Source organism: Xiphophorus maculatus, chromosome 16 (genome assembly GCF_002775205.1).
Source record: "Xiphophorus maculatus strain JP 163 A chromosome 16, X_maculatus-5.0-male, whole genome shotgun sequence".
NCBI classification, from domain to species: Eukaryota; Metazoa; Chordata; class Actinopteri; order Cyprinodontiformes; family Poeciliidae; genus Xiphophorus; species Xiphophorus maculatus.
Genome location: NC_036458.1, coordinates 8,023,194 through 8,049,269, shown reverse-complemented (window position 1 = coordinate 8,049,269; position 26,076 = coordinate 8,023,194). Strand labels below are relative to the sequence as shown.

The 26,076-nt window shown below is 35.7% G+C and overlaps 1 protein-coding gene across 3 annotated transcripts in view; it reads left to right on the top strand.

Moving 5' to 3' along the window:
- Positions 1–21,988, top strand: part of elfn1 (extracellular leucine rich repeat and fibronectin type III domain containing 1) — a 75,592-nt gene extending 53,604 nt beyond the window's left edge. For 2 of the 3 annotated variants that reach the window (XM_023348388.1, XM_023348387.1), the window contains one exon: positions 15,375–21,988. In XM_023348388.1, the coding sequence (XP_023204156.1) occupies positions 15,761–18,127 (2,367 nt within the window). In that variant the 5' untranslated portion in view covers positions 15,375–15,760 and the 3' untranslated portion in view covers positions 18,128–21,988. Of the gene's footprint in view, positions 1–8,303; positions 8,384–15,374 lie in introns of those variants that run through there. The other variant, XM_023348389.1, reaches the window with a different exon arrangement.
- Positions 21,989–26,076: the final 4,088 nt, after the last annotated feature.

The following is a 26,076-nucleotide window of genomic DNA, read 5'->3' as shown; positions in this document are numbered from 1 at the left end:
AGGAACTGAGACAGTAGATGCATGTGCGCTCCTCACAGTTAGTGCTAATTAAGTGGACCTTACTAAAGAGATTTGACCCTATGAATCACCACAGACTCATTTTCTTGCAATATATTTTCCTAACTGGTACAACCTTTTAACTCAGCTGACTCACATGTTACTCAGGTGTCATGTAACAAAAAGCAATAGGAGGTGCCCTTTGGATTCATTAGTAGATTTGTCATATGGTTCAACAGAAATCAGAAAGAGTTTTTTGTTTCTCCAATCAATTATCCCCTTGTGTTATTAACTTCACCAATGACTCTGAACTGTAAAAAGTAAGAAAATACGCCTTTTTTGGTTATACAATATTACTTAATTTGTTGTGTATTGTCATACAAATAAAAAAAGAGAATAATAAATCTTGTTAATTGGAAATGAATTACAAAGATGTTTCAACTTGGCATGTGTACGTCTACATGTATGTCTACACGTATTTTGTGTATTTAATTGTATAATCAGAATGAAAATTACAACTCATTTCAAGTCATTAGTCATTGGAATGAATGTACTTCGGTCTGAGTTACAAGCGTTTTATCCCTATCATGCTGTATAGTCTCCTCTCCTCCATCAACCTGAATTTCTAATCGATGACACTGGAGAAGAGTTATTTGAATGGATTACCGTAAAGAGCACCATGGATTAGCCTCAGAGAGACTTGGATCCCACAGGGAGTTTTAAATTGCTCACATAAAGTGATTATAAAACATCTGTATGGTCGGCAATTATACAGCTTGGTTCTCATCAAAGTAATGCCAGCCTTCCTGGTGATTTGCTGGTGCATTTATAATACTCCAGCATGTTAAACCTCATTTTGGCTGCAGTCCATGTTGGTAAAAACAACTAACTAGCTAAATTTCTACTCAAGGCTGATGCAACACACCTTATTTCCCCTAACTGGCTCATTCATGTTTTAGATTGAAAAGGATGCTTGCTTTTCACAAATAATGGAAAACTATAAGTGTTTTAGTTCTAGATAAACGATCTGCTTTAATGCTCTGTAAATTTTTTTTAAAATTTATCTCACTTTTTCACTATATAAAGTTTTTGGTGAGGACCACATCTATCAAAAATGTAAACAGTATTTTACTGACTTAGATTAAAGGCTTTGCTATGCAATGGGGGGAAGCGTTATTACCAAACGCCCCACAAGTTATCCCAATTTTAACAGTGCCAGACATCTTTATTGACGCCCCTGGTAAAGCTGTGTAAGAAGCTTTAAAGTTAATTCAACTTTTATTGCAATTCTCTTGTCTCACAAAAAATACAGAAAAAATATAGAAAAACGAAACCTCTGACTTGAGTAAATCTAGGAAAAAATCCCTAAGAACATACAATTGTTTGTAATAAAGTCAACAATAGCACAATTGTTGGGACTGTTTTTCGACAATGCAATCTTGTTTAGTCAAAAAGACAACACTCAGTCTTTGAAGACATTTCACACGGCTGTTGGATACAGAGAGATGAATCTTGGGCTGTTTCTCAATTGCACAAACACTAGATTAAATTGTCAAGACAAAACAAATCTACTTCACAGGTTTTGCACAAGTACGGGGACTGTGACAGCCAGTCCCCGTACTTGATTTTGATTTTGATTCATAAATTGATTTTTATGAATAATTGTAATTTAATTGTAATCTTTCATTTATAATCTTACTATAGTAGTAAATACCCAGTGACTAATTTTATTTTAATTGTTCTGTTAAGAGAAGCATTACCACTAACATACTTAAAAGTGGCCACAAGCTCCTTTTCAACATATCTATAATTTTTTAACACTAAAACTTGTTGCCAAACAATATGGTCTGACCAAAACATATGGTGCAATTAAAGTCAGAGAAGAAAGTCTATTGAAAACTATAACTTTAAAAGTTATATTTTAAATAAAAAGTTCTTTAGCTATGTTTATTTTAATTAAAGCAATAATTTTCCAATATGAGTTGTTTGTCCTACTGAATAAAAAGTCTAAAACAAGCTTTGTTTGTTTGTTATGGTTGTTCTTTTTTAATTTTCTGAAATTTAAGTGTGAAATTTTGCTGCAGAGAAAGAACCAAAAAAATAAACAAAACTTACAGCTTCATTGCCTTATCATAAATGTGAAAGGCAAGAGATCTATGGCAAATAGCTCAGACAGGACGCAGCATGTAAAAAAAAAAAAAGAAAACAGGAACAGAAAATAAACACCTAAATGTTAGAAAAGTGATGTCATCAAAAGCAAATGTTGGAAACATAACCAAAGACTCGATCATCAAATGTCCTTTTTGAAAGAAAAGCGTTAAATCTTCCACTATTATTGACTACCACACATCCAGTATTTGGCTTCATTCAACAAAGCTCCTTTATACCAACGTAACAGAAAAGAGGCAACGTTTGTGCGAACTGAAAATGGATGACGTAATTCTGAGGGTGTTTTGCTAGTCTGTAATTAGACATCTGCACCAGCCATAACCGAGGATTGGCACTGTAGAGTTAAATTCTTTACAGATTTACTCCAGCTGTGGTTTTGCATAATTCTTGAGAAAAGCCCGTGTGTTTAGAAAAAAATGCACAACTGTTTCAAAATTAAATGTTACTTGTGAAAATTAGACATTGTTTTCTTTTGTTATGTTTCTGTGACACAGTTAAAGACCAATTATGTAAAAAAGAAAAAAAAGGACATTTAAAAAATGTTATCAGGCTTTTGACAGACAGCTGTCAGAGTTTTACTTCAGGCTCCCTAATGACTTTCTTTCCACACTGCTGGTAAAATGCTGTGGCACCTTTTTTTCCATATGACAGGATACTTCTCTCAAATCAGGACACCTCAGTTCTCCGCTCTTATTACATGCCATTTACTTTGTGAGGCAGCACAAGACAAAGTCTTTTCTCTCATCTGGAATTTAGACATCGAAATTAAATCAGAGCTCAAAAAACAGCATGTTTGATGTGTTGTTTTCAAACAAACTGAGGATTTATGTTTCCGCTCACAATGCAAGTTATGTTTCACAGTATATCCATGGCAAATCAGACATAAGGATGCATTATTTAAACATTCTCAGTCATCTGGAAATAATCAAAAAAGAAACCAAAAACTTAATTCTAGTGTAAAAATAAGATAAAGACAAAAAATTTGATTTGTTCCCTAAATAGGCTCTGAGGTGCCATGTCCATACTATAGTGACTTATGGATCACCTCAAAACATAAAGTCTACACCTACAGAGGGCAGAATTATCACCATAGAAAAACAAAGATCACTTAGGCTTCAGTTTATCGCCTACAGAGTAGAATTAAAAATCAGAGGCTACTCGTCCCTAAAGTAGATTTTTCTTTTGGCCATCTGCTTTTGTTTCTTTCTTGTAAAAGCTGCCCTTTGTGTTAATGCCATTTTCTCCCTAATGTTTCACATTAATTTATTTTTGTAGGATGTTTGCCAGCTCATTTTGACATTACATAATGCATTTTATGTAATGTCAAGTAAAAGTATTATTTCAAATCAAGATGTTGAGAATTGAGTCTTTGGAACCATTAAGGTGTTTTTTTTTTCTGAACCTATCAAACTTTTGCAAATCAATGGTAAATGACTCACTGTCGACAATAAATTGTAATGAAATCTGTCAGGTGTATAAGCCTCCCTTGGCATCCCCACTCGTGTGTAGTGTCTTTCATAACTCTTTTTCTGGTGTGAAAGATGACAAGACTGCAGGATATGAGACAGCAGGCCACTGAAATGAGAAAACTGTCACAGCATCATTAGATAAACCATTTGCAAAGCGCCTATGTTATTAGGTCTTATTCTCTGTTATTTCATTCCCTTTTTTGTCAACATTCTCCAATAACTGGGAAAAAGTAGACATCTATTTAAGAAGAGGCTCTATTATTTTCACATTTTGTAGCCTTATTGTCTCTCTTAGTTTTTTGGGGGTTTTTTTTGGAGAAATAGCGCGAAAGCTTATATTTTCACATTAGAGGTGTAAAGATGTATATCAATGTTTGACTCCTGAACTGGGTGGCAATTTGTCAGGGTAGTGGTGCAAGTTCCACAACAAATCATTCTGGCAGACTGCTTTGAAAACCCACCGTGGTTCACGCCTTAGTAATCTATTATGTGAAAAAACATGTTAGTGATGTACGTTTTTATCGCGTCAAGGTTACTGTACAGTAGTTAAATACTGTGAACTAGTTACATTTAATTTATGACTGATCTTTGGCAGAACCAACACAAGGACTACATGTACTACTATAATGTCATTAATATTGTAATGACTGGGAAGGTGTGCAGACAAAAGTGAGCTTTTGCCTTCACAATCATTAGTCATTATTTAATAAGGCTGTGAGCTTCTGTCTTACGAGCCTCTGTCAAGAAGTCATCTATGAATCCTGAACTTTAGGGGTGTCAAATCCATTTTTCACCAATATTTTTCTGGGGGATGTTTCCATCTTCAAACTAAGGCTGTAGGCCTGTTCGCTTCAAGATGCCCACACCCTGCTGCTTTCTTTCTGCTGCTAAAGAATTCATTTGCACGTTGTATTCTGGAGAAAGTTTGCAGATTTACCCTGACAGCAAAAGTTATCTTCACCAGATCTGAGCCAAATATAGGTGAGCATTTCGCCTAAAGCCATAAACATACATGAGCTCAGATCTCTTTTTCCAATGGCCTGTTACATCATTGGTGATGTGTTGACGATGCAAATTAGCAGATTTAAAATATGATGAATATCTGGAGGAATGAAAAGCAACACATGCCGTTATAAATTAAACTGAAATTAGAAGTGTTTGAAACACAGACGCTTGCCAAGTGCCAACAGAGCAATAAAAGGAGTAAATAGCACCCAGGTGCAGATAATAAAATTCATAGACTGAAAGATTATTTGGGAGTTTTAACAGCATTATAAAAGGAGAACTTTTGACAGTTTCATCAGGCTCACCATGTTATCTTCAGTATATCAAGTCATTGGATGATTTGTCCAGTGAAGTGATTTAGTGAAAGGCATAAATTAATACCTGCAACCTCAACAACTTGAAGCAATATTGTTTAAAAGAGTGAAGAAAAACTGTTTCACAAACATGGCTTCATAATAATGTCATCTGAAACATGAACAATTCAAGATTTTGTTGTTGTTTTGTGTTGTTGAATACACACTGATATTGGGGTTGTTTAGAGGGCTGTTTTAAAGTGAAACATCATCTTGGCTTAGATATTTTTAAACTAATACAATAAAATAAAATGTTTACATATTAGATTCTGATTAGGAATGTCTCTCAAAAATAAGTCAGTAAATCTGACCAATCTTTATTAAATACATTGTAAGTTAAAATGAATGTATTTATACAAAAACACAGCTTATTAAGCATGTTCCAAAAAAATTGTAGACAACAACTAGAAAATTTCAGAAGACATTTAAAGGGGGCCTGCCAAAGTGTGCCCGTCGGTTGGAACCCAGCATTCTGATGCTATAAATTAGCATCAATGCTAAGTTTAGCTAAAGTGTAGTCAATAGCATCTGGATGATCAAAAGCATGTTGACATTAGCAAAATGCTAATGCTAGCCTAATATCCTGTCAGTGGCATGTGGGGTATCACTAGCATTAGCATGTTGTCTGACATTGGCTTCCTCCATTCAGTATACTAAACATGGCTAGTAAATACGAAAAAAGTTTTTTTAGGGAAAAGACTAATGCACTAGTGGGGGGGCAGTGCACTGCTAATGTTTGTGCTGAGAGAAAATGTGTTAATGTAACCTGAGAGAAAAAGATATTAAAGGCTAATATTAGATATTAGTGCACTGCCTAAGGCGCTAAACAACTCACTGCTTCGCAAGTCAGTCACTGCCCTCCCTATGCATTGCTATGGCAGGCCCCAATAAAGAGATGTTCTATTGGGTGTAGAACAATAGGTGCCTTCCATGCATTACATGGAAGTCACTGCTCTTCCCTATGCATTGCTATGGCAGGCCCCAATAAAGAGATGTTCTATTGACAGAAGAACAATAGATGCCTTCCATGTATTACATAGGGAAGGGCAGTGACTGCTTTGCAAGGCAGTCACTGTCCTTCCCTTTGTAATGCTATGGCAGGCCCTAACTAAAGGTTAAACATCACATAGAGCACCTCTCCATGGCCTCTGCTTAGTAATTGTAGAACCTTATGCCACATAAGAGGGGTAGTAACTACTTTTTTTCCTTTTCTTTTTTTGCAAAAAAATGTGTTATATAAAATAAAATCAAAGATAACTGGTTACAGGTTATGTGGTCCAATATTGACATTTTGATACCACCCTTAAAAACATCCTTACTGATCTTTTTTTATTAAATAAGAAAACATATAATTAAAAGTACAATAAACACACATTGTGTTCATGTGAGAACTATTCAGTTCTATTAAATTCAGTTGATTTATATGCATTGGCACCAAGTCACAACAAATGTCATCTCAAGGCACTTTGGAAAAAATAAAAAAGTGACAGTGGACCAGAACTTGGCTCAGTGTGAGCTGCTATCTGCCATGACTCAGTGGGGGTTTGAAAAGACAGAGCCTACATGCAAAAAAAAAAGATAGAAAGAGAGAAACACAAAAGCTCTGATCCAGAAGTATATTCTTTGTTAAACAAAAGTAAAAAGTTAATGGCAGTAGTAACTCCTTTAGTGGCCTTATCAAGGAGAAGCACTCAACGAAGTTCTGGGCTCTGAGTTTTTAAGTCAATACAATCAATTGCAGAAAACAAGGGTCACTTATTAGGAAAAATACTTGGAAAACATAAAGTAAATGCTTTTTCAAATAGACATGATAAAAACTACTACTACTTAAATGTTTTACATTTAGCAACTGCATCCACTAAACTGACTGGAAAATATACCACTAGTGGATTTGTATTGTGCTGAGCTGTCTTTTAGGTGTACTTTGATTTTTAACAATGGGCCTGTTAAATCTTCACTGTCAACCTTAAACCCTGGTTGCATCCCCTGCTCCATATTAGGCTCTGACAAATATGCCCTGTCAGGAAAAAATACCTTTTATTTTCAAATCACAGACAGTTTTATTTTGGAGGTGAAACTATCACACAAGGAGGTTGTTTCCATTTGCCACCATGGAGTTCCCTTTCACTTCTGAACTTAGAGCAGATGGATCAAACTGCAATACGAGGCAGGCTTTCCTAATATCCTTTGCTAGAACCAATTGATTTTTCTTCCCGTCACCTTGCTCAGCTGTAATAGCCTTTTCTTTAAAACAAGAGCAGGTTGAGGTTGGAATATGATGATCTTATTGCCTGCCAAGAAAACTAATCTGCAGCTGATTTTCCAGAAAATCTGTACACCTGCTTAAGAGAGAGACATCTGTTTAATTAATATGTCACTGAAGTTCCCTTTTGCTTTCAAGAACCACCATCTGCTCAAATGTTACATTCACTGAGGGATTACTAAAGTCTAATACAACGAAGCAAATCTGTTTATATGATTAACCCATATTTGAGTAAAGTTAAAACTACTAAACAGTCAGTAAGTCGAACTTACTCTTTCAAATCTCATTCATTTAACGTAAACCTGTCTTTATGTCGGTTTTTTAGGGGAGATACTAATCTCAAAGTGATAATGTGCACTTCTTAAATGTGTCAGGTAGCCCTGCAGGGTCAGACAGATCTGCACATTAATGCTCCTCTTCACAGCCTCTCAATCAGAACATGGAGGGATGCTGAGCTGTCAGTCAGACACATGGCCCTGCAGGCCAGTATAATTGAATTAGCTCCAGTCTTTCACTGAAGGTTAATTGGTGTTGAAACTTTGCCTGAATGTGGCTAGGTAATTGACAAAGATAAGGAGGGCTGTCTTATCTCAAATTTTTGTCAGCATGCATGAACTTTATCACTTCACTAACAATTAGACATTGAAACTATAGAGGAAGAACTCCCTTCACATTGTTCGGTTTAAATGCTTACAGACTGACGTTTCCACAACTTCCAGGCATGGTCAGGCCTGCACAGGAGCTCCCACTTTTGTTCAATATGTCATGAGTCAGCAGCGGCAGACATGGCTGGCAGACGCTTTGGCTTGGAGGGCAAAATAACGTGGCACGTTGATAGTCAGTTGATGGCCTGGAAAATTGCATTTAAACCTTCAGGTGCTATTCTAAGTTGTAGCTTATTCTCAAACATACTGAATTAAATTAAACTCTACTTTGCTCCTGTCCCTTTGATAAATGTTCTCTATATTCCAGTTACTTCAACCCTGCTCAGTATGCATCCTGTAAAGCTGAACTGTTATGGTTTTATTATAGATTGTCATTCCTTAAGTCAACAGCAAAGAGATTACCACAGAAATGCTAAGAAGGTGGTGCAGAGGGCCGTGCAGGATGGACTTATCTTCGTTCTGGTTAGTAACGATTGCAGTCAGCTGCTTTAATTCTCCTCCACGGTTTCACTTATGCATCTTTTTCAATCTGTGCACCATGATTCAGTACCATTCTCCATAGCTTATCATTTTCATAAGAGGTGTCACCTAAAGTCGAGCCTTTTGTTTGTAATGAGATTTTCTAGCTCTTGTCTAAGCTTAAGTCATACTAGGTTGTGAGGCTGCTGAAGGACTCTTGATACAATGAAGAACAATAAAGGAAGATATAGGGGATTTATAAGAGATGGCAGGGCAGTAAGTCATTTAAAGTTTCACAAAGTATGACACCTGCATGGAATACCAAGTAAGCTGAAATAGACCGAGAGACAATTTCAAATTCAGATTGCCTCAGGACATATTTTTATCAGCCAAACCTAAGCGCTCAAGGTCTCAATTATCCAAAAAAGACAATTATCTGACATTTAACACTAATGTATCATCAGCATTAATTGAGATGGAGCAACTATTCAGCAATACTTATTATCTAGATCCTGATTTGACGCTTATTGCTGTGGAACTGACACTAATTGGCAGCAGAAATATTTTATGACCCACATTAATTTAATGGTTTCCAAGAAATACCACAAAAATTACAGAGGTACTATTTTATTTTTGAGCATATTGTGCTATATAAAAGTCTCAGAAATTATATAAGGATTATATGCTATATAGTAAGAAATCAGCAACTGAGGAAAACAAGCACTTTATCATGCCACTTTCAATCAAGTTAGTCCTGCCTTTAAAAAACGGATTCATTTTTATTTTTTTTAACATTCTTACACACACACACACACACACACATTTTATATTCAGGTGTTTTTTAGATACATTACATTGGGCTCTATAATCTTGCACTGTATACTTGCAGGTGACTTTACAAGTGTTAATATTATATATACATGCATGTATTGTTTGTTGCTATGGCTTCTTGGTTTTGTTTATTTCTTATTTGGTTGGTGTAGAAGCAGATTTCTAGGGTATTGACTTGTATTCACTCTATCTTTGTTTTTCTCCCCCACTATCCCCTTCTTTCCTTTAAAACCTTTTTCCCATCTTTCTCCCTTTCTTTTCTCCTTTCTTTTCCATCTCCATGTCCATTACATTTAAGTTAAGCCCAAAGCAATTTATAATTGTGTTTTTATATACAGTATATCAAGTGGTGCAATATAGCAAAAGCTTTAATGCTCCACTTGTCAAAGTAAATCTGTAAATCTGTGGAACAGGACCTATAAAATAAAGGGAAAAAACGGGAATTTAAGTCAAGCTGAAAACAGGACGGATGACAGTATGATAAAACCATGTAAAGAAGTTCTAAGAGGTTACATTTAATCTTAGAAGTGATGTAAAAAAATCAAAAGTAACTTGGAAGCTTACTGTAGAAAAGTAAGACTCTTCTGACAGCATTTGGTGGCTCATCACTTCAGGCAAGAACACAAAGAATTTAAACTGAAACTAAGTTGCTAACAGAGGTTGCAAAGCCAAATGATACTTTGAAGAACTGAGTAGCTGAAAAGAGGCATAGCCCTGTGTAATTGAGTTTAGATTGCAAGGTACAAGACCAGATGTCACTCTGATGGCAAACAATAGTGACTTGAATTTGATAGAGGGGTCAAGCACAGGTTGGTGAGCGGGGGAGTGAGGTGCCCTGGACCACCCACAGGTATAACTCCATGCTAGCAGACTTACAAGAGGAGCATTACTGTAGACATAAGAAAAAGTAACAATGTCTTGTAATGGAGATTTGATGGTGTAGCAAGCCTGTCACAAGCTGATTTCTCCTTGTTTCTGGTGTGCAAAACAACATGACCGAGAAACATAAAATAAAGGTTAGGATTAAAAACTGATCATCAGTCACAGAATGCAATAGGGACCAAGTAACACTTTGGGTTGTGGTGCAACCTTGAATGTGCAGGCATCACAAGCAAGAAATCTCAGCAAAATAAATTCAGCAAAGTGATAGAGAGTCTAACCTACAACTTTATAAATTGCAGTCTGATATCTGTGGCATCCTGAAGACTTACGGTTCAGTAGGAAGGTTAACTTGACTTAATACGCTCATGCGAACCTGAGGAAGTTATAAAAGATTTATTTTTTCTCAAACATTGTTTTGCTTCCCACACAGACATGTAAGACAGTAATCAAATCTTTCTGTATAGAAATTAAGGCTTTTAGAAGGAAAACACAAACGCTGTGTCTTGATGTGGTATAAGTTTCAATTTCAAAATAAGGTAAAAAAAATTACAAAGTCAGACTAAGTAAAATGCATAGAATGCATAACCTCAAGAAAATACTGAAGCCATGAGAAATGCATCACATTCAGCAAATTAATAATAAATTTTCTAAATATATTTTCAGAGTAATTAATGCATAAGATAAAAGTTGTCTGGTATTCCTTTGCACAAATGTGACCCTGTTCCTCTGCTCTCCAAAGCAATTCAACACCTCTATGAGCACAATGTTTTTCTGCCCCAAGAGAAATTCTTCCATTTCAACTCAATTGATTCCTCTATTCCGGTTTCCAATCTCTAACTTTTTTTTTTTTCATTTCAAGCAAGAGGTGCATGCATTGTCAATGACATCAAATAAAGGGCAGTCATTGGTATGGATGAGGAGGATCCTCGGAGATTGAGGCACCTTCACTGTCACAAAAGCACAAGATAGGAAGCCAAGGGAGAAACAAGAAAAAGAAGAGCCTTTAACAGTGAAAACAGATTCTTTGATATAATGTTTTTATAGACACTTGGAGGCTGAAAAGAACAATGGTGGCTTGGTATGCAGCGGAAAGTTTCTTTTCTGGACAGGCTCATTGACAAAAATAGGAGGGGACTGACAGGCAGAGATAGCTACAGAGAGAAGTGTTGTTTATTTGCATACACAAAGCTCTTTGTTGGGAGGGTGGGCAAAGTTTTCAATCTGTTTTCTACATGTGGTGTTCTTGATTATCTGTCAAAATTACGGTACCTTGAAGACATGGTTAGATCATCAATGCTCAGGATGTCAGTGAAAGAAAACACACATTTCAAATCTCCAAATGTGTTTTTTGATCTCTCCTACTCATGATGAGACATTTTAAACTGATTGTACACCATTTAACATGCATTTTCAGAACAGTGGGAAGAATCCTGTTAGAACAGGAAAATGTCCAAATTCCATGCAAGAAGGTGACCTGGATTCAAACCCCAAAACATTCTCGTTACAAGACAACAGTGATATCAACTTCTCTACCGCACAGCCAAAATAACTCACATCACTTCTTTAATCTTTAATTCTGCAATTCAAGTGTGATTGTGAAATTTTAACACTTAAAATGTTGTAATTTCATGTACCTTTTCTCATACAAGGTGAGTAAATTATTTACTGTACAGCTCGATACGAAGACCCTTTGAACGGGTAAAACAGAAACCTTCAATAGATGCTTCAATAGGTTATCCACAGAAGGGGAAAAGAAAAGAAAAGGCTTCATTACCGAGCACATAAAGCCTAAATGGAAAAGAGTCTGTGGAATGGCTGCCTGTGTGTGATAGAGGCATACACTCAGCTCTGATGCCTTGGGTGTTCTGGCCTGCTGCACTAAGGCCTCACACTGGACCATACAGATTGCTGCCATTATGGAAAGTGGGTCTGTGGTGGCAAATAGACCTAAGCTTTCACAAGGCAACATGCACACTAGGTGCCTCAGGCTCATTTTGTGATCTGACTGCAGACTTTGGTGTAATTTGCATGAAACTGAAGCTCTGAAAATTAATTTTAATGTAGCTAGTTCTTTTGTTTATCCCATAACAACTTAAGACTGTAGGCATTGTTTTTATTGCCATTTGTTGTGTATTCATTAGGTCCCAAGTTGGATGAGTTAAATATTTTATCATATTTAACAGCACATCCTGTGTTTTGCCACCCAAAAGCTAAAGTTTATCCATCAGTGGAAGCATGGCGGTGTGTTTCACTCTAACCCTTACATAGGGGAACTATCCTCTGTTTAATTTGTGCAACAGTTTCAGTGGTAATACAGTGACTCACTTAAGAGTGAGTCACTGTGGACAAACAAAACACAACCAATGCATTCTAAATGAGGGGGAGGTGGGAAACTTCTCAGGTTTAACTTAAACTTCCATTTAATGGCTAAAAGCATGTTGTCACGCTGTGAGCAAGCGGAGGCCAGGTCAGATGTTCAATCTCTGCCATGCGGTATTCGCAATAAAGGTCATAGACTGAGAAACAGTAACAAGGCCCCCTTTTCCCTAAAATATCTTTTGCTTGGCTAGATATTCTGCAGAGCTGTATTTTTCATATTCATTTCATGGAACATTTGATTTGGAACTTCTTTCCTCTCAGGGGTTTTCAGAGTGTTTTTTCTTTAGTGCTCCTGTGTCACTGCTCTTTTGTCATCATGAAGGTGGTTTTATAATGGCAGCCTTTGGCAGTCTGTAGCAGTATTCACGACACCATTTATTCCTGCACTTTAACTGTACTCGAATAGCTGACCAGTGCTTTTACTTGATTATCTAAGCAGCATTACTGATAATTTTATTGCACTGTGTGAACTGAATAGAACTGGACTCAAAAAATGTTTGAAAGCTGCTTGTCTGTTTTAGCATTTTGAATAACAACTGGAGCATCCACTTATCGACAGTTAAAAAGATAGCTCAATATTTCCCTCTCGTTTTACCATTTTTAATCATAAGCATTACTCATGTTACCCCAAAACTGTATTTATTACACATTTGCTTTATCTTATTAATTCACTCAGTTTTTATCAGTAGAAATGCATTTGCTGTCATTATCTAATACAGAAATACTCCTCTAACATTGCAGCAATTAGATACATCGGTTTTTCATGGATAATTTTGTCTTCTGTTAAGTACAAACATTCATTCCTGCATGATAAAATCAATTCAGCGGATTGCTTTAAATGACATGTTATTACTGTTGATTGTAGTGTTTTATCCATAGATATCTGTGCAACAAGAAGTTGTTTTTTTGTTTCCCTGTAAACAACACTGCAATGACCTTTGGGCAGTTAAATGGTGCTATGAAGTCTGCAATTATAACAGCATTGTGATGTAACAGAGAAAAGTTGATCTCAGGATTATACTTTCAAGCACTGACAGTCAAATATTAATCACAAAACATACCTTCCAGTATAGTCAGACATTTTACTGCTAACTATACAAAAGACAATGGTGTTGGTCAAGACTGACAATATCTAAGAAAACTAGATATTGCTGCAGAGCACAAAGCGGATATGTTGATTGTGGCTCTAAAAGGATAGTTGTTTATATTGATACACACATTTAAGTATATGATGTTCTCTAAACAGTATTCAGACAGGAAAACAAATGTTCCTGCACATTAAGAACATAAAACTCTACCTAACATTAGATAAGTAGAATGTTGCTTAGTTGTAAAAAACATTGAAACAATATTGCTAATAAATCAGACAAAGAGAACAATAATAAGTCGGCTGCAGCTACAGGCACATTTCAAATTTTGACAAGAAAAATATTGAACATTGGTCATATGTTGTCTTTGCACAAACCACAGATTCAACCTCATCACCAGATTTTTCTCACAACACAAAATGTGTCTTAGTCAGAAATTGTGTGAACATATTCAAATCTTGCTGCTGCTCTCTTTTCCATTCAAAAACTCATAAAAGTAAAAAAATATATATCTGAAATCTTTCTGGAAATGCCTCCTGATTGATTTACAGCCTTTTGAAGCCAATGCCTTTAATTATTCAAATATTGAGAAAATAATTTTATACCAACACTACTATGAAAAAAAAACTACACTCTCTGCTCTGCTGCTTTTTCTTCTATACACTAGTGACACTTAGCTATATAGAATCAAATACATTTTAATTTTATGAAGGAATAAGAGTGCACCTAGTGTAGTTTTCAAATGATGATTTAGTTTATTATAATAAAAAAAAACCTTGCCAAGCCAAGGCGGTTCTATATGAATTACGATACTCTTCCATTCTTATGTCATGTATTAATTATTAGCCACCTTCTTTTGAGTTCAGTTTTACTTGTTACAACCAGGCCTGACTGCCTGACCTGCAGGATCAAATGTATACTTCAATAGAAACTGTCTGACAACAAAAAGTTGGTGAAAAAAACTAAAATATCCAACATAATGTCATAATCTGAAGAAATTCAGACATTTATTAGTCTGGAATCAGTAAGAAAGCTACTTCTTAGGCTTTGGTTCTGCAGCAAACCACAATCTGAGCCATTATCCACAATTGGAGAAAACATGGAAGAGTACACCTTCCCAGGAGTTACCAGCCTCCAAGACTGGTGTCCATGAGACAGTTCCAAGGGAAAATCTGTTATTTCAGTGTCATTTTATAACATGTTTAATGATCTCCATCATTTAGGTCTAACAAATAAGTACAAGTAGAACAAAATAACTAGGGGCAATTACTTCTTCATTGCATTGCTTATTTTTGTTGTCAACCCTTCTTGCACAGGCCAAATTCATGGGATTTTTAAATACGGTATATTCTTTTCATAAAATTTTGATTGAATATATGATTGATGTACAAGATTTATCTAATTTATATAATACAATACATTGATAGATTTTAATTCATGCATAAGGTAAAAATGCTAAATACATTGATCCAAGCTGTCAGTTCACATGGTGCTGTGTATGTGATTTAACACGGCTTCTTAACATGGACCTCCTGCCTGACAGTCCTCAGGTTAATGGTGTGAAAACAGGGACCCTGCTTTACTCAACCTGTCAAGTGGTAATTGGCCTACAGTTTCCCTTAATAAGAGGGTGCCACAGAGACTGCAAACACTTCTTAAACTGTGTACGAAATAATTGGTGAAGAGCAAATAAGAAGGGCTTGAGTAAACACAAATCATGTCTTTATATGTAACATTTTACAGTCAATATAAATGTTTCATTTCTTATGATCTAGGCTTATCATCCACTTTCTGCTCTTGTTTTTATATTGCAGGTTATTCATCTGTGCACATGAGAGAGACAGAGAAAGGAGAGACTTGTCAAAATCACCAAGATGAGACGGTTTAATGATGGTAGCCTCTGAGGACAAAAGCTCAAGACAAGCCGAGGCGGTGAAGTCTCCCTTTGAACATCGCCTCAAAATTGACGCAAGCATATCTCATTGAAAAGAAACTGAAAAAGGATAGTCAGTTATTTTTTTTTATTGGTATATGGGGACAATATGCATCATCTCACACCCATCGATAAACACAAAACAAGTAATCGTAATTATTGTGGCTCTGAAAACAGCTGAACATCCTGCTGCATCCCCAACAGAATCAAATCAAGGTACTGAAACAACTGTAATACTAAACCCCTTTGGTTTTTTTGGATCCATACATGACTTTAAGAAAAGCACAAATGGCCTGTAGATCAGACGGGGTGATGAGTGCCTTGTTTTGGTCTATAACTCTTATATGTTTGACTCACATTGGCAGAGTAAGTGGTGACTGCTGGTTGATTGAGGGAGAAAAGGGCTTTGTGTGGCTTGCAATTTGCAGCCAAAATCAACCACCCTACGAAGCCATCCCACAGCATATCAATAACACCATTGTTGACCTTCGTCTGAATGAAAACAAAATCAAAAGTATCCATTTTTCTTCTCTCAGTCGCTTTGCCAACTTGACCTACCTGAACCTGACCAAGAATGAGATCTCATACATAGAAGACGGAGCCTTTTCTGCTCAGTTTAACTTGCAAGTTCTCCAAATGGGCTTCAACAAGTTACGAAACCTGACAGAGGGGATTCTCCGGGGTTTAGGAAAACTGCAGTACCTCTACCTCCAGGCGAACCTGATTGAAACTGTGATACATAATGCCTTTTGGGAATGCCCCAACATAGAAAATATTGATCTCTCCATGAACCGAATCCAACAGTTAGATGGGTCCACGTTTACCAGCCTAAGTAAGCTCACCACTTGTGAGCTGTATACAAACCCTTTCAATTGCTCATGTGAGTTGCTGGGGTTTGTGAAATGGCTTTCGACTTTCCCAAACCGGACAAATGAGCGGATGGTCTGTGACTCTCCTCGTGGTGTTGCCGGTTACAGCTTACTGAGCCAGAATCCTAACAACCCCACATACCGAAATGCACTTCACATGCTAACAACTGTGTGTACCGATGACTACGTGACCCCATTTATTACTGTCTCTATGGAGTCCACAACACTACCACCTGACTCAACACTTTGTGGGCTGGAAGACTGTTCCTCAGGCACAGAACCAGATGACACAACCATTGGTACAACTGAAAACGAGGTGCAGGGAACCCCTGTGATGAATCTAAAGGCAGTAACAAACACAGTTGCTACCGTTACAGTTCAGTTTCCTGATCCCTTCAAGAAGCTGTATTTTCTGGTTCTTTACAACAACAACTTTTTCACAAACCTGGACAGGCTCTATAAAGTACAGGAAGATGTTGAGATTAAAAACCTTCAACCCCACTCCAACTACACAGTCTGTGTTACTTCAGAACGCAATTCCCTTAAACAAAATCACACATGTCTGACATTCTCCACTGGCCCTTGGAATGGAAAAGACAGAGATGTAAACAATGCAACTGCTACTCATTATATTATGACTATTTTGGGCTGCCTTTTTAGCATGGTGATTTTTCTGGGAATTGTGTATTATTGTTTGCGAAGGAAGCGTCAACAAGATGAAAAGCAAAGAAAATCAGGAAGTCTTAAGAAAAACATAATGGAACTCAAGTATGGACAAGAACTAGAAGGAGGGACTATTTCTCGAATGTCACAGAAGCAGCTGCTGGCTGGAGAGAACATGGCCCGTATGCCCTACCTGCCATCTGCAAGTGAAATTGAACAGTACAAGTTTCAAGAGATAAGTGAGACTCCAAAAATGATGAAGGGGAACTACATGGATGTCCGGAGCATGGATCATCATGAGCGCAGAGAGTGTGATATGGGAATGGCTGGGAACAGTCAAGGATCAGTGGCAGAGATTTCCACAATTGCAAAAGAAGTTGATAAAGTCAATCAGATAATAAACAACTGTATAGATGCCCTAAAATCAGAATCAACTTCTTTTCAAGGAGTTAAATCTGGAGCAGTGTCGACAGCAGAGCCCCAACTGGTGCTAATATCAGAGCACCCCCAAAGTAACCCTGGCCTTCTTTCCCCAGTGTATAAGGACAGCTACCATCACTCTCTTCAGAGGCATAGAAGCTCTGATGTCTCGCCAAAGAGGCCCAGCACTGCCACAGGTGGGCCCATGCGAAGCCCAAGGCCTTATCGCTCCGACTCCAAGTACATAGAGAAAACCTCCCCAACAGGAGAGAGCATCCTTACAGTAACACCTGCTGCAGCCATCTTGAGGGCGGAGGCAGATAAGATCCGCCAGTATAGTGACCACCGGCATTCATATCCCGATGCTCAGATAGAGGAGCTGGAAGGACCTGATAGCCACAAGCTGTTGGAACCCCTTACGCACTCCCGGTCCAGAGACTTAGCCTACTCCCAGATGTCCTCGCAGTATCACAATCTAAGCTACTCATCCAGCCCTGAATACTATTGCAAACCTTCACACAGCATCTGGGAGCGATTCAGACTCCACCGCAAGCGACATAAAGATGAGGAGTACATGGCTGCCGGCCATGCTCTGCGTAAGAAAGTTCAGTTTGCAAAGGATGAGGACCTGCATGACATATTAGACTACTGGAAAGGCGTTTCAGCCCAACATAAATCATAATTCATCTAGGTGTTTTTAAAATGGACCTTCTGTTGCTAAAATGACACAAGAACATCATTTGACATTTGAATCAATGGATACTTCTCTACCATAATTAACTAATCTTTCATGTATATCACACTCTCTTTTGACTGTGAAGAAGATGAGACAAGGATTCTAAAACTTCTCTTATTATCTAAAGCATTCATCTTGGAAAAAATAGATTGCAAATTAATTATATATATGTTACAATGGATATTAGGTTTTTTGGGTATCGCATGGCCAAGTCCTGTGACAGTGGATTTGCTGTTGTGTAATATGAATCTACTATATGAAGAAAATGAAACTTTAAAATTTTTTGAGGAACTATTGGGACCCACACAAGCAGAACATTTTTTTTTCTTCCTCCTTGCATATATTTAATTGAAAAATGTGTACAGATATGGGTTTCTATATTTGAAATGTTTGCTGTGTAAATGGTGAAGTATTAGTAGATGAATCAGGTTTATCAAACTGACTGCTGTCTCTTTTGAAAATAATTTGTTAACGTCTAACTTTAGCTCTAGAACCGCAGTTATTCCAGTACTCCTCAGAACTGCCATAGGTTTTATCCCCATTTCTAGAAGCCTTAAAAATGAGAAAGATTAAATTTCAACAAATTGTATTATGATCATTTTAATAGTTTTATTAACTGTATGGAGATAAACTATTTCGCCAATTTGTTCTATGAAATTGCATCAGACACACATTTTCAATCATACTTGATAAGTAGTAATGCAGAACTCCCTTTTTATACATCATCCCAAAAAATTTTTCTAATATCATGTCTAATATTTCTTCTGTGTTTTTCTTAACTTAGCAAAGGAATGAAGATATTAATCAAACAACAAACAAAATTAGATTAATAAATAAATAAACAGAGGAATAAAAATGCTATGCGAGGGAAATAACATTTTTGATGAAAAATGTTTTTAGATTAATGTTACCTTCACACATTTACAAAGACTGATTCTAACATTCAAAATCAGTCCCCATGCTGTTTTATAGATGCAGTCAAAGTAAAAAAAAAAATGGAAAGAAAATACACCTTCTAAACTCTAATGTGAGAGTTCATATCTGATCCAGTCTTTACTAGGTTGTATATTTGTCCGAATATGATCTTATATGCCAAAAATGCACAGCAGATTCCACAATGTTTAATAATTTATTAAACAAAGACAAAGCCAAATATAGACTGGATTTGTGGTTTGGTTTTCTACCAACTTTCTGGGTTATTGCACAGTTCTTGTTCTTTTATTTGCAAATTACAGAAGCCAATTTGTGATGGTCCAAGGATGTACACAATGCAGTCAAGTAATCTGCAGAGCTCAAAAATAAAATTAGGAATAGAAAACATGCAAGCAGCCCCAGAAGAAGATCCACTGGGTCTGCTATAGTGAATGTGAGCCAGCACTTTATGGCTAATGGAGATTTGTCCTGGACTTTACTCACACATGGGTAATATGGCAAGAGTGTTTTATTGTCTTTTAGGCAAATATAATGAGCACTGTATTTGATACCGTTTATGTTAATTACTTACTTTGCAGCCCTTGGTTAAAAGGTAAAATATTCATTCTCCCACAACGTAAACATCCCATAACTAATGCAATGCTAACGAGGGACATTTTAGTAAAAGCCATAAAGTAGTAGACACCGTGGATTCAAGTCTTACTAAGAGCTGAGAATGTATAAGGAGTAAAAATAACCTCTTTGCGGTTCTAGTGTTAAAGTAAATTCAAAGAATTCCACCAGTTACATTTTTGTTATTTTTCATTCAGTTTTGAGCTTTTTACATGATTCAGATGGATTCAGTTTTTTTAAGTTCCCTGAATCACAAAGTGCAGTATTTACTGGTTGGATCCTGAAAGACACCCTACTGGCAGTATAGAACATGCTGATGTTAACGTCTGTGTTTCTGTTCCATGAACCGCCATTTGTATCTTTTGTACCAAAGTAGAAAAAGCTAAAAATGTTTACAACTTTCCTGCCTAGTCTGGGGATCAAATTACCATACAGTAGTAGAGCAATATAATTTTAGTTATTTATTTTTATAAGCTCCTCCTTTAAATTTACAAATTGGGAAACCGTTGTATTCAGAAACAGGATTTTACTTAAAAGCCTGCTGTTAAACATTAAGACTCCAATGGAAAGGCAGCTGTACATTGTCATTATTTAGGTAGACAGAAAGCTGCCCTGCAGGGGAGCCCAATAGATGAATGTAACAGATACTTATTCTGATCTGTCTATGGCAGCTTTTTCCATGTATTTTCAAAAAGATTTTTGAATCATGCTATTATCTCTTGTGGATTTCACTTTTATTTGTCTTTTGCTTCAATATTTCTTCCAGCCTGCTATATTGCATAATAGGTGATCGTATACAGGAACGAAGATAGTTTGTTATTCAGATTGGCCTTGTTGCTTGCTGAGAAGTTTAATGTGAATTTTATCTGCTTAGGCTGTTAAATCATTTTGTATATTATGAAAGCAAAGTACCAGGCACACATCAACATGCTAAAGTATAGTTTTTGAATGTGAAACTGAATCCTCTGACTTAATGGCTGTGAATTTATAAATCATGATTTTTTTAAGTAAATATGTTATTTCAATCTTTTTATTTGTAAGATGTTTATATATTTTATTCCAACAAGGCTCATGATGATTCATCACATAGTTAATAACATTTAAGAAATATATTTTCTGTCACATAATGAATTGTTGCAATGTCAACATGTATAAAGGAGCTAAATATCTTTCTCATCATTGCTTCAACATATTAAAATACATTGTATAGCAACCTATTTACTCACATTTGAAAGAAAAAATAATTTAAATGTTATCAAAGCTCAAATTGTTTAAAATCTAATTTTAGCTCATTCTCTGCTACTTGGCCGTAGTGTTAACTATTCCAACCTCATGACACCAAAGTAAAAAAAAAGATATTAAATTATTTAAAACTAATTTGACGTTTATAGCTCAACACTTGAATACATTTATTGTGACTTTTATTAGATTCCATTGTGGTTATTACCAAGCTATTAAATATAGTAACGGACAATAAAGTAACAGTAAAAAACATTGATTCCAGTTTTACCCTGCTTTCTTAAAAAGAAACTCCAACTTCCCTCTAACTCTGGCTAGAGTAACATTATGCAGTGACCTGAGGTCCATCCAGATTTAAACATAATACACAATCTAATTAATGGATTAATAAACAAAACAGCATGCCAGACATGTGTGTACAAGTTATGTATAGTTCTCAGAGTTAAGAACCTTTTCAGAAACATTATTAAGTTGATTGTTTGCATTTGTATTTCAAACCCATTTGTACATTTTCTCTTACATGACTCTGTCCATCTCATTTAAATGTGTCATGATATTATTATTTTACTCTATGATGAAACATTCATGAGCCTGATGTGAATGTCTTATTTACCTTGTTTTCTGTTAAATGGGTTGTCTGACTTAATATTTCAACCGCCTTAAATTTTTTGAGATTTAAGTAAAAGTGTAAATTGTTGTATTATTTCTAATGTTTATATTGTTGTTAAATCTTCATTTATTATTTTTATAAAAAAACATTTCAGTATGTTTCAAGAGCTGTCAGGGTTCTAGTTTATTTAGCTACTTAGAACCATGTTTTTTATATTGCATATTGTAGCACTTCTGTGTCTAATAAGAGTTCTAAGTGATGAGGAAAACATATAGAGAGTGCAACAATTGTTTGAGTGCATCAAAACAAACAAGAGCACAAAGATGTGTTTTTTTATTATTATTTTTAATTCTTAAAACTATGTTATCTGCTTTCAGACAAAGTACTGTGAAATAAAGTTAAGGGTGCACATACAGCAAAGTCAGTATCTTTATTATGATTTTAACACTTTTTAAAATTATTTTTACAATAATAATAGCTTAGTTTCAAGATTGTGTGAAATTATTTGTTGAGTGTACATTGAATGATTTGCATAAAAGTGGATATAAAAAGCAAATTACTTTAGGTCTAATGTACGGCCTTCAACTTTGGCCATCTACAGCTGACATTAGATTGTACAAAAGGACACATCATTACTTTTTCTAATTATCTGGTATAAAAATCAGACCTTAACCTCAGGTGGAATTTTTTTTTGTTTTTTATTCAAATTGAAATTTCCCATACACTAAGGCTACTGTACAATTAAACAATTTAGGAAAGCACAAAAGATGATGATGTCATGGTTAGCATAGTTCTAATTCACAACAGACTAAATCACAACATTTGTGAAACTCTGGATATATTTAAAGCAACATCTAAAAAAAAAATAATAATTTGTGTGAACTTTGTTGTTAAATCAAAAGAAACAGATACTTTGCAGAACTTTCAAATTTGGTGAGTGCTTGACTAATTGCTATGGCAACAGATTGCTTGCATGTACTATGGATTTCTGCACCTCCCACAAAGGGACCATGGGCCCCTCAATTGTCAGTTTATGCAAGTAGGCAAAAATGTAACAAGGCTTTGTGTTGCACATTTAAATGAATCTCAAACATATGCTTTTACTTGGGCTAATTAAAAACTTCATTTTTGAAGCCTTTCCAACAAACTGACACCATGGTGGATCTATCACAGAGCCAAATCACAGCTGAAATATGTTGTAGCGATGCCAGACTGATGGCAGAGAGAGAAGGTGATTATTTTTCATGTCCATCATTCCCGTATTTACAAATAAATACACACTTGAGAATGTTCTCCAACATATGCCAAGACATGTCATGCTATTCTAAATCATTAATGGAGAAATTCATGCTTTAACATAATTAAATCTAATTAGAAAATTACACTGCAGATCAAATACTAATTTATAGCTTCCTTGGGAACTGAATCTCTCGTTTGATATATTTATTTCAAGAATGAAATCTTGTTCTCCCCATTCACCACAGCTCCCTTTATGCCTTATGCATATGGTAATATTTACAATAATGTCTTTTAGGTATTGTGTTATGTCGTTTAATATACATCAAGTTGACAGCTGTTAAAGGTGGACTAATGGAAGCTTCACCATTAGTCCGCCTCTCCTTTAGTGATGGTCACACTTGTCAGACTAATTTGGATATCAATTCTTCATCCAGCAGATGTGTCGTCATGGACACCTGGTCACAAATTTTAACATAGTGAAGGCAGAAAAGGCAGCAATGTCTGAGTGATTAACTGATCTCATTTAAAACTTAAAACTTTAAATAATGATGGTTTCACCATAGAGTAGTCTTTTTACCAGAGAACAATATTTAGGAGCATTTTACTGGTTCCTTTCCCAGCAGTAAAAAAGCAGATGGGTGCGATGCACCACGAACGGGTCTCTAACCTCTCATTTGGAGACTCCATTTCCCAGCACATACATACATGCACACTAATGAGCAATGTACAGTTGGCAAGTAAAATGCATGTTTTTTTATTGAGAGAAAACCACAGTACTCCAGAAAAAACAGAAACTCTGCAGCACGACCTCCCAGACAACATTTGAATAGAAAATCGTTTAGTTGCGAGGCAAAGCTGCAAATCCCTGAAGCCCCGTCCAGCCAGTTTTAGCTAAAACTAATGAAGTTAAATCCTATAATAACCTGGCAAATGTAAAGTGCTTGTTTCACTCATTAAGCCTCGTTTGTCATTTTTTAAAATTGTCCCCTCATCAATTCTTATTCTTTTTCATTGGTCAGTGCTTTATTAATTTTCCTGGTCCTTTTGTTCTTTCAATGTTTCCTCCTAATTCATCAACCCATTCACTTAATTCCAGCTGTCAACACATCCCAACCCAACTTATCAATTTCTTATGCCTGTTCTCAAAACATTTCACATCTGATCAAAGCATAAGACTAGGTTTTCTTTTGTCAAGATATGTTAAACTTCTTATTTGCAAAAAGTTATTTTCCATAAAGCATTTAATACATTTCTGTAAGTCTGTACTGCATCAATTCAATTTTTTACCAAGTACTTCATTTGTAGACTACTTTTTATTATTATTATTACTTTGCATATGGGGATTACTTGGATTGTTGGCAGCACTTGTTGAGAATTTTATGCCAATGGCCCCATAAGTAATATTCAGACTAAGGAAAAAATTGCAGTGTTCAATAATAAATTTCCCCTCTGCATTTGTCTAAGGTGCAGTAAACAGCTACATTAACTTTTTCAGTGTCCTCTCTTGAATTTTATTTAATTTTACTCGCTTGTGAAGAAATTAAATCATCTTACTTAAACCAGGGCATAAGTTAAATTAATGTGATGCCCAGTAACAACTATAACTAATCACAAATAGCTAGAACCCCACCCATAAAATTCAGAAAATTCACAAAAATAAAATATTTCATCACTTTTTGAAGCTTTATTGAAATCCAATTCAGCAGTCGGTAAATACAGACAAGTGAACAGGTGCACTGGACTACATCCAAAAACTTTTAGGGGGCCAGATTCAGCAGTTGATAAACTGCTGAGAATTATTGTAAATGGAATAAAGGTCCTAGAATGAGTCCTCTTCATAGTGAACACCATCTGTCAAGCTGTCATAACTACTTTTTCTGTGAAATCCACCAAACTCATTTTACAATTTCTCAACACATATTTATACTTTTTGGGCACTTATCACAGTTGGTAGGCTATTTGTGGTGTCACTCTTGCTTCTTTTCTTTTGCAAATGACTTGTCTGTAAGGGAAATGAAAGGAAGAAACTGAATGCATCAGTTTTGGTTTGTTGCTGTGATGAATACTTTTGAACAACAGATGGGAACACCAAACCAAAATTCTTCAGTTACTCTTTAAAAAACAAAAGTACTGCCAATACAGCTTCATTTGAGTCACTCATAACAAAAGCTTCATAGTAGTTGTGATCTGTTTAGGAAAAAGAAACATGGCTACAAACAGCATCACTAAGCCCTGCATAATTTGTTTAAAAAATACTTAAATAAATAAAAAGGACACAACAATAAAAACATCAATGCCTTTACCAATGGTTCAACCTGGAAAACAGTTAAACATGGTTACACACAAACACTGATGTAGAATTGTTTTGTATGGAGCAGAAAAGCATAAATAATTTAAAAAGTTCTGCTTTTGACTTTGTCTATGAAAACACAACTAAGCAAAGCAGCACCAGACCAAGAGTACTCTATATGGGAAATACAAATCAGGAGAGATTATTGAAGTAATATTGATGTCAGTGGCTCCATCCAGGAGATGAACTCCCATTGAGCTTATAGTTCTAGACTGTCTTGGGAAAACAGTGTCTTTAGTCAGGGGCTTCTTCAAATTCGCTGTAATACAGACTGCTACAATAGATCTTTCCTGCCAACATTTATCACCACCTACAGTAACTCCCTGAATAACTTCAATTAATATGAATTACATTTAGTATGAGTTTAATTGAATTTCTATGAGAAATAAAATATATATAAATATGGCCAGGCATATTACAAAATGAACAGAGAAGAAACACAATTAGTGGCAGCAATGACTTGTAATGAATTTTATAAACAGCACAAAACATGCATGTAAAACCAATATTTTTGTTTAATAATATACATGACTACACATGTTTACTGTGACCCTAGTAGTTGTAACATACTGTACATTTTGGTTTGCTTAATAACTGCAAAATTAAACGTATGTGGGAAATCTTAAAACATAGGACTGTATCTAAAGAGTCACTTGATCCTTTCGTAAAATTCAGCTTGTTTTTTTTTTAATACAGAAAAGGAGCTTAATAATAACTCTGGGAAAGAAAGTAAATTGTGCTTATTCCCTAAGGATTTTAATGATCTTTCCTCCAGACATTGTTATAACATGTAAAATCTGTGTGAGATCAATTGCTGTTTGCCTGCAAGTACTCTTTCTGTCATCTTTTCAGCAAAGTTCAGTAAAGAAGATCAAAAAATCAGTCGTTTGTACTGCTTGCAAACCCTAAACT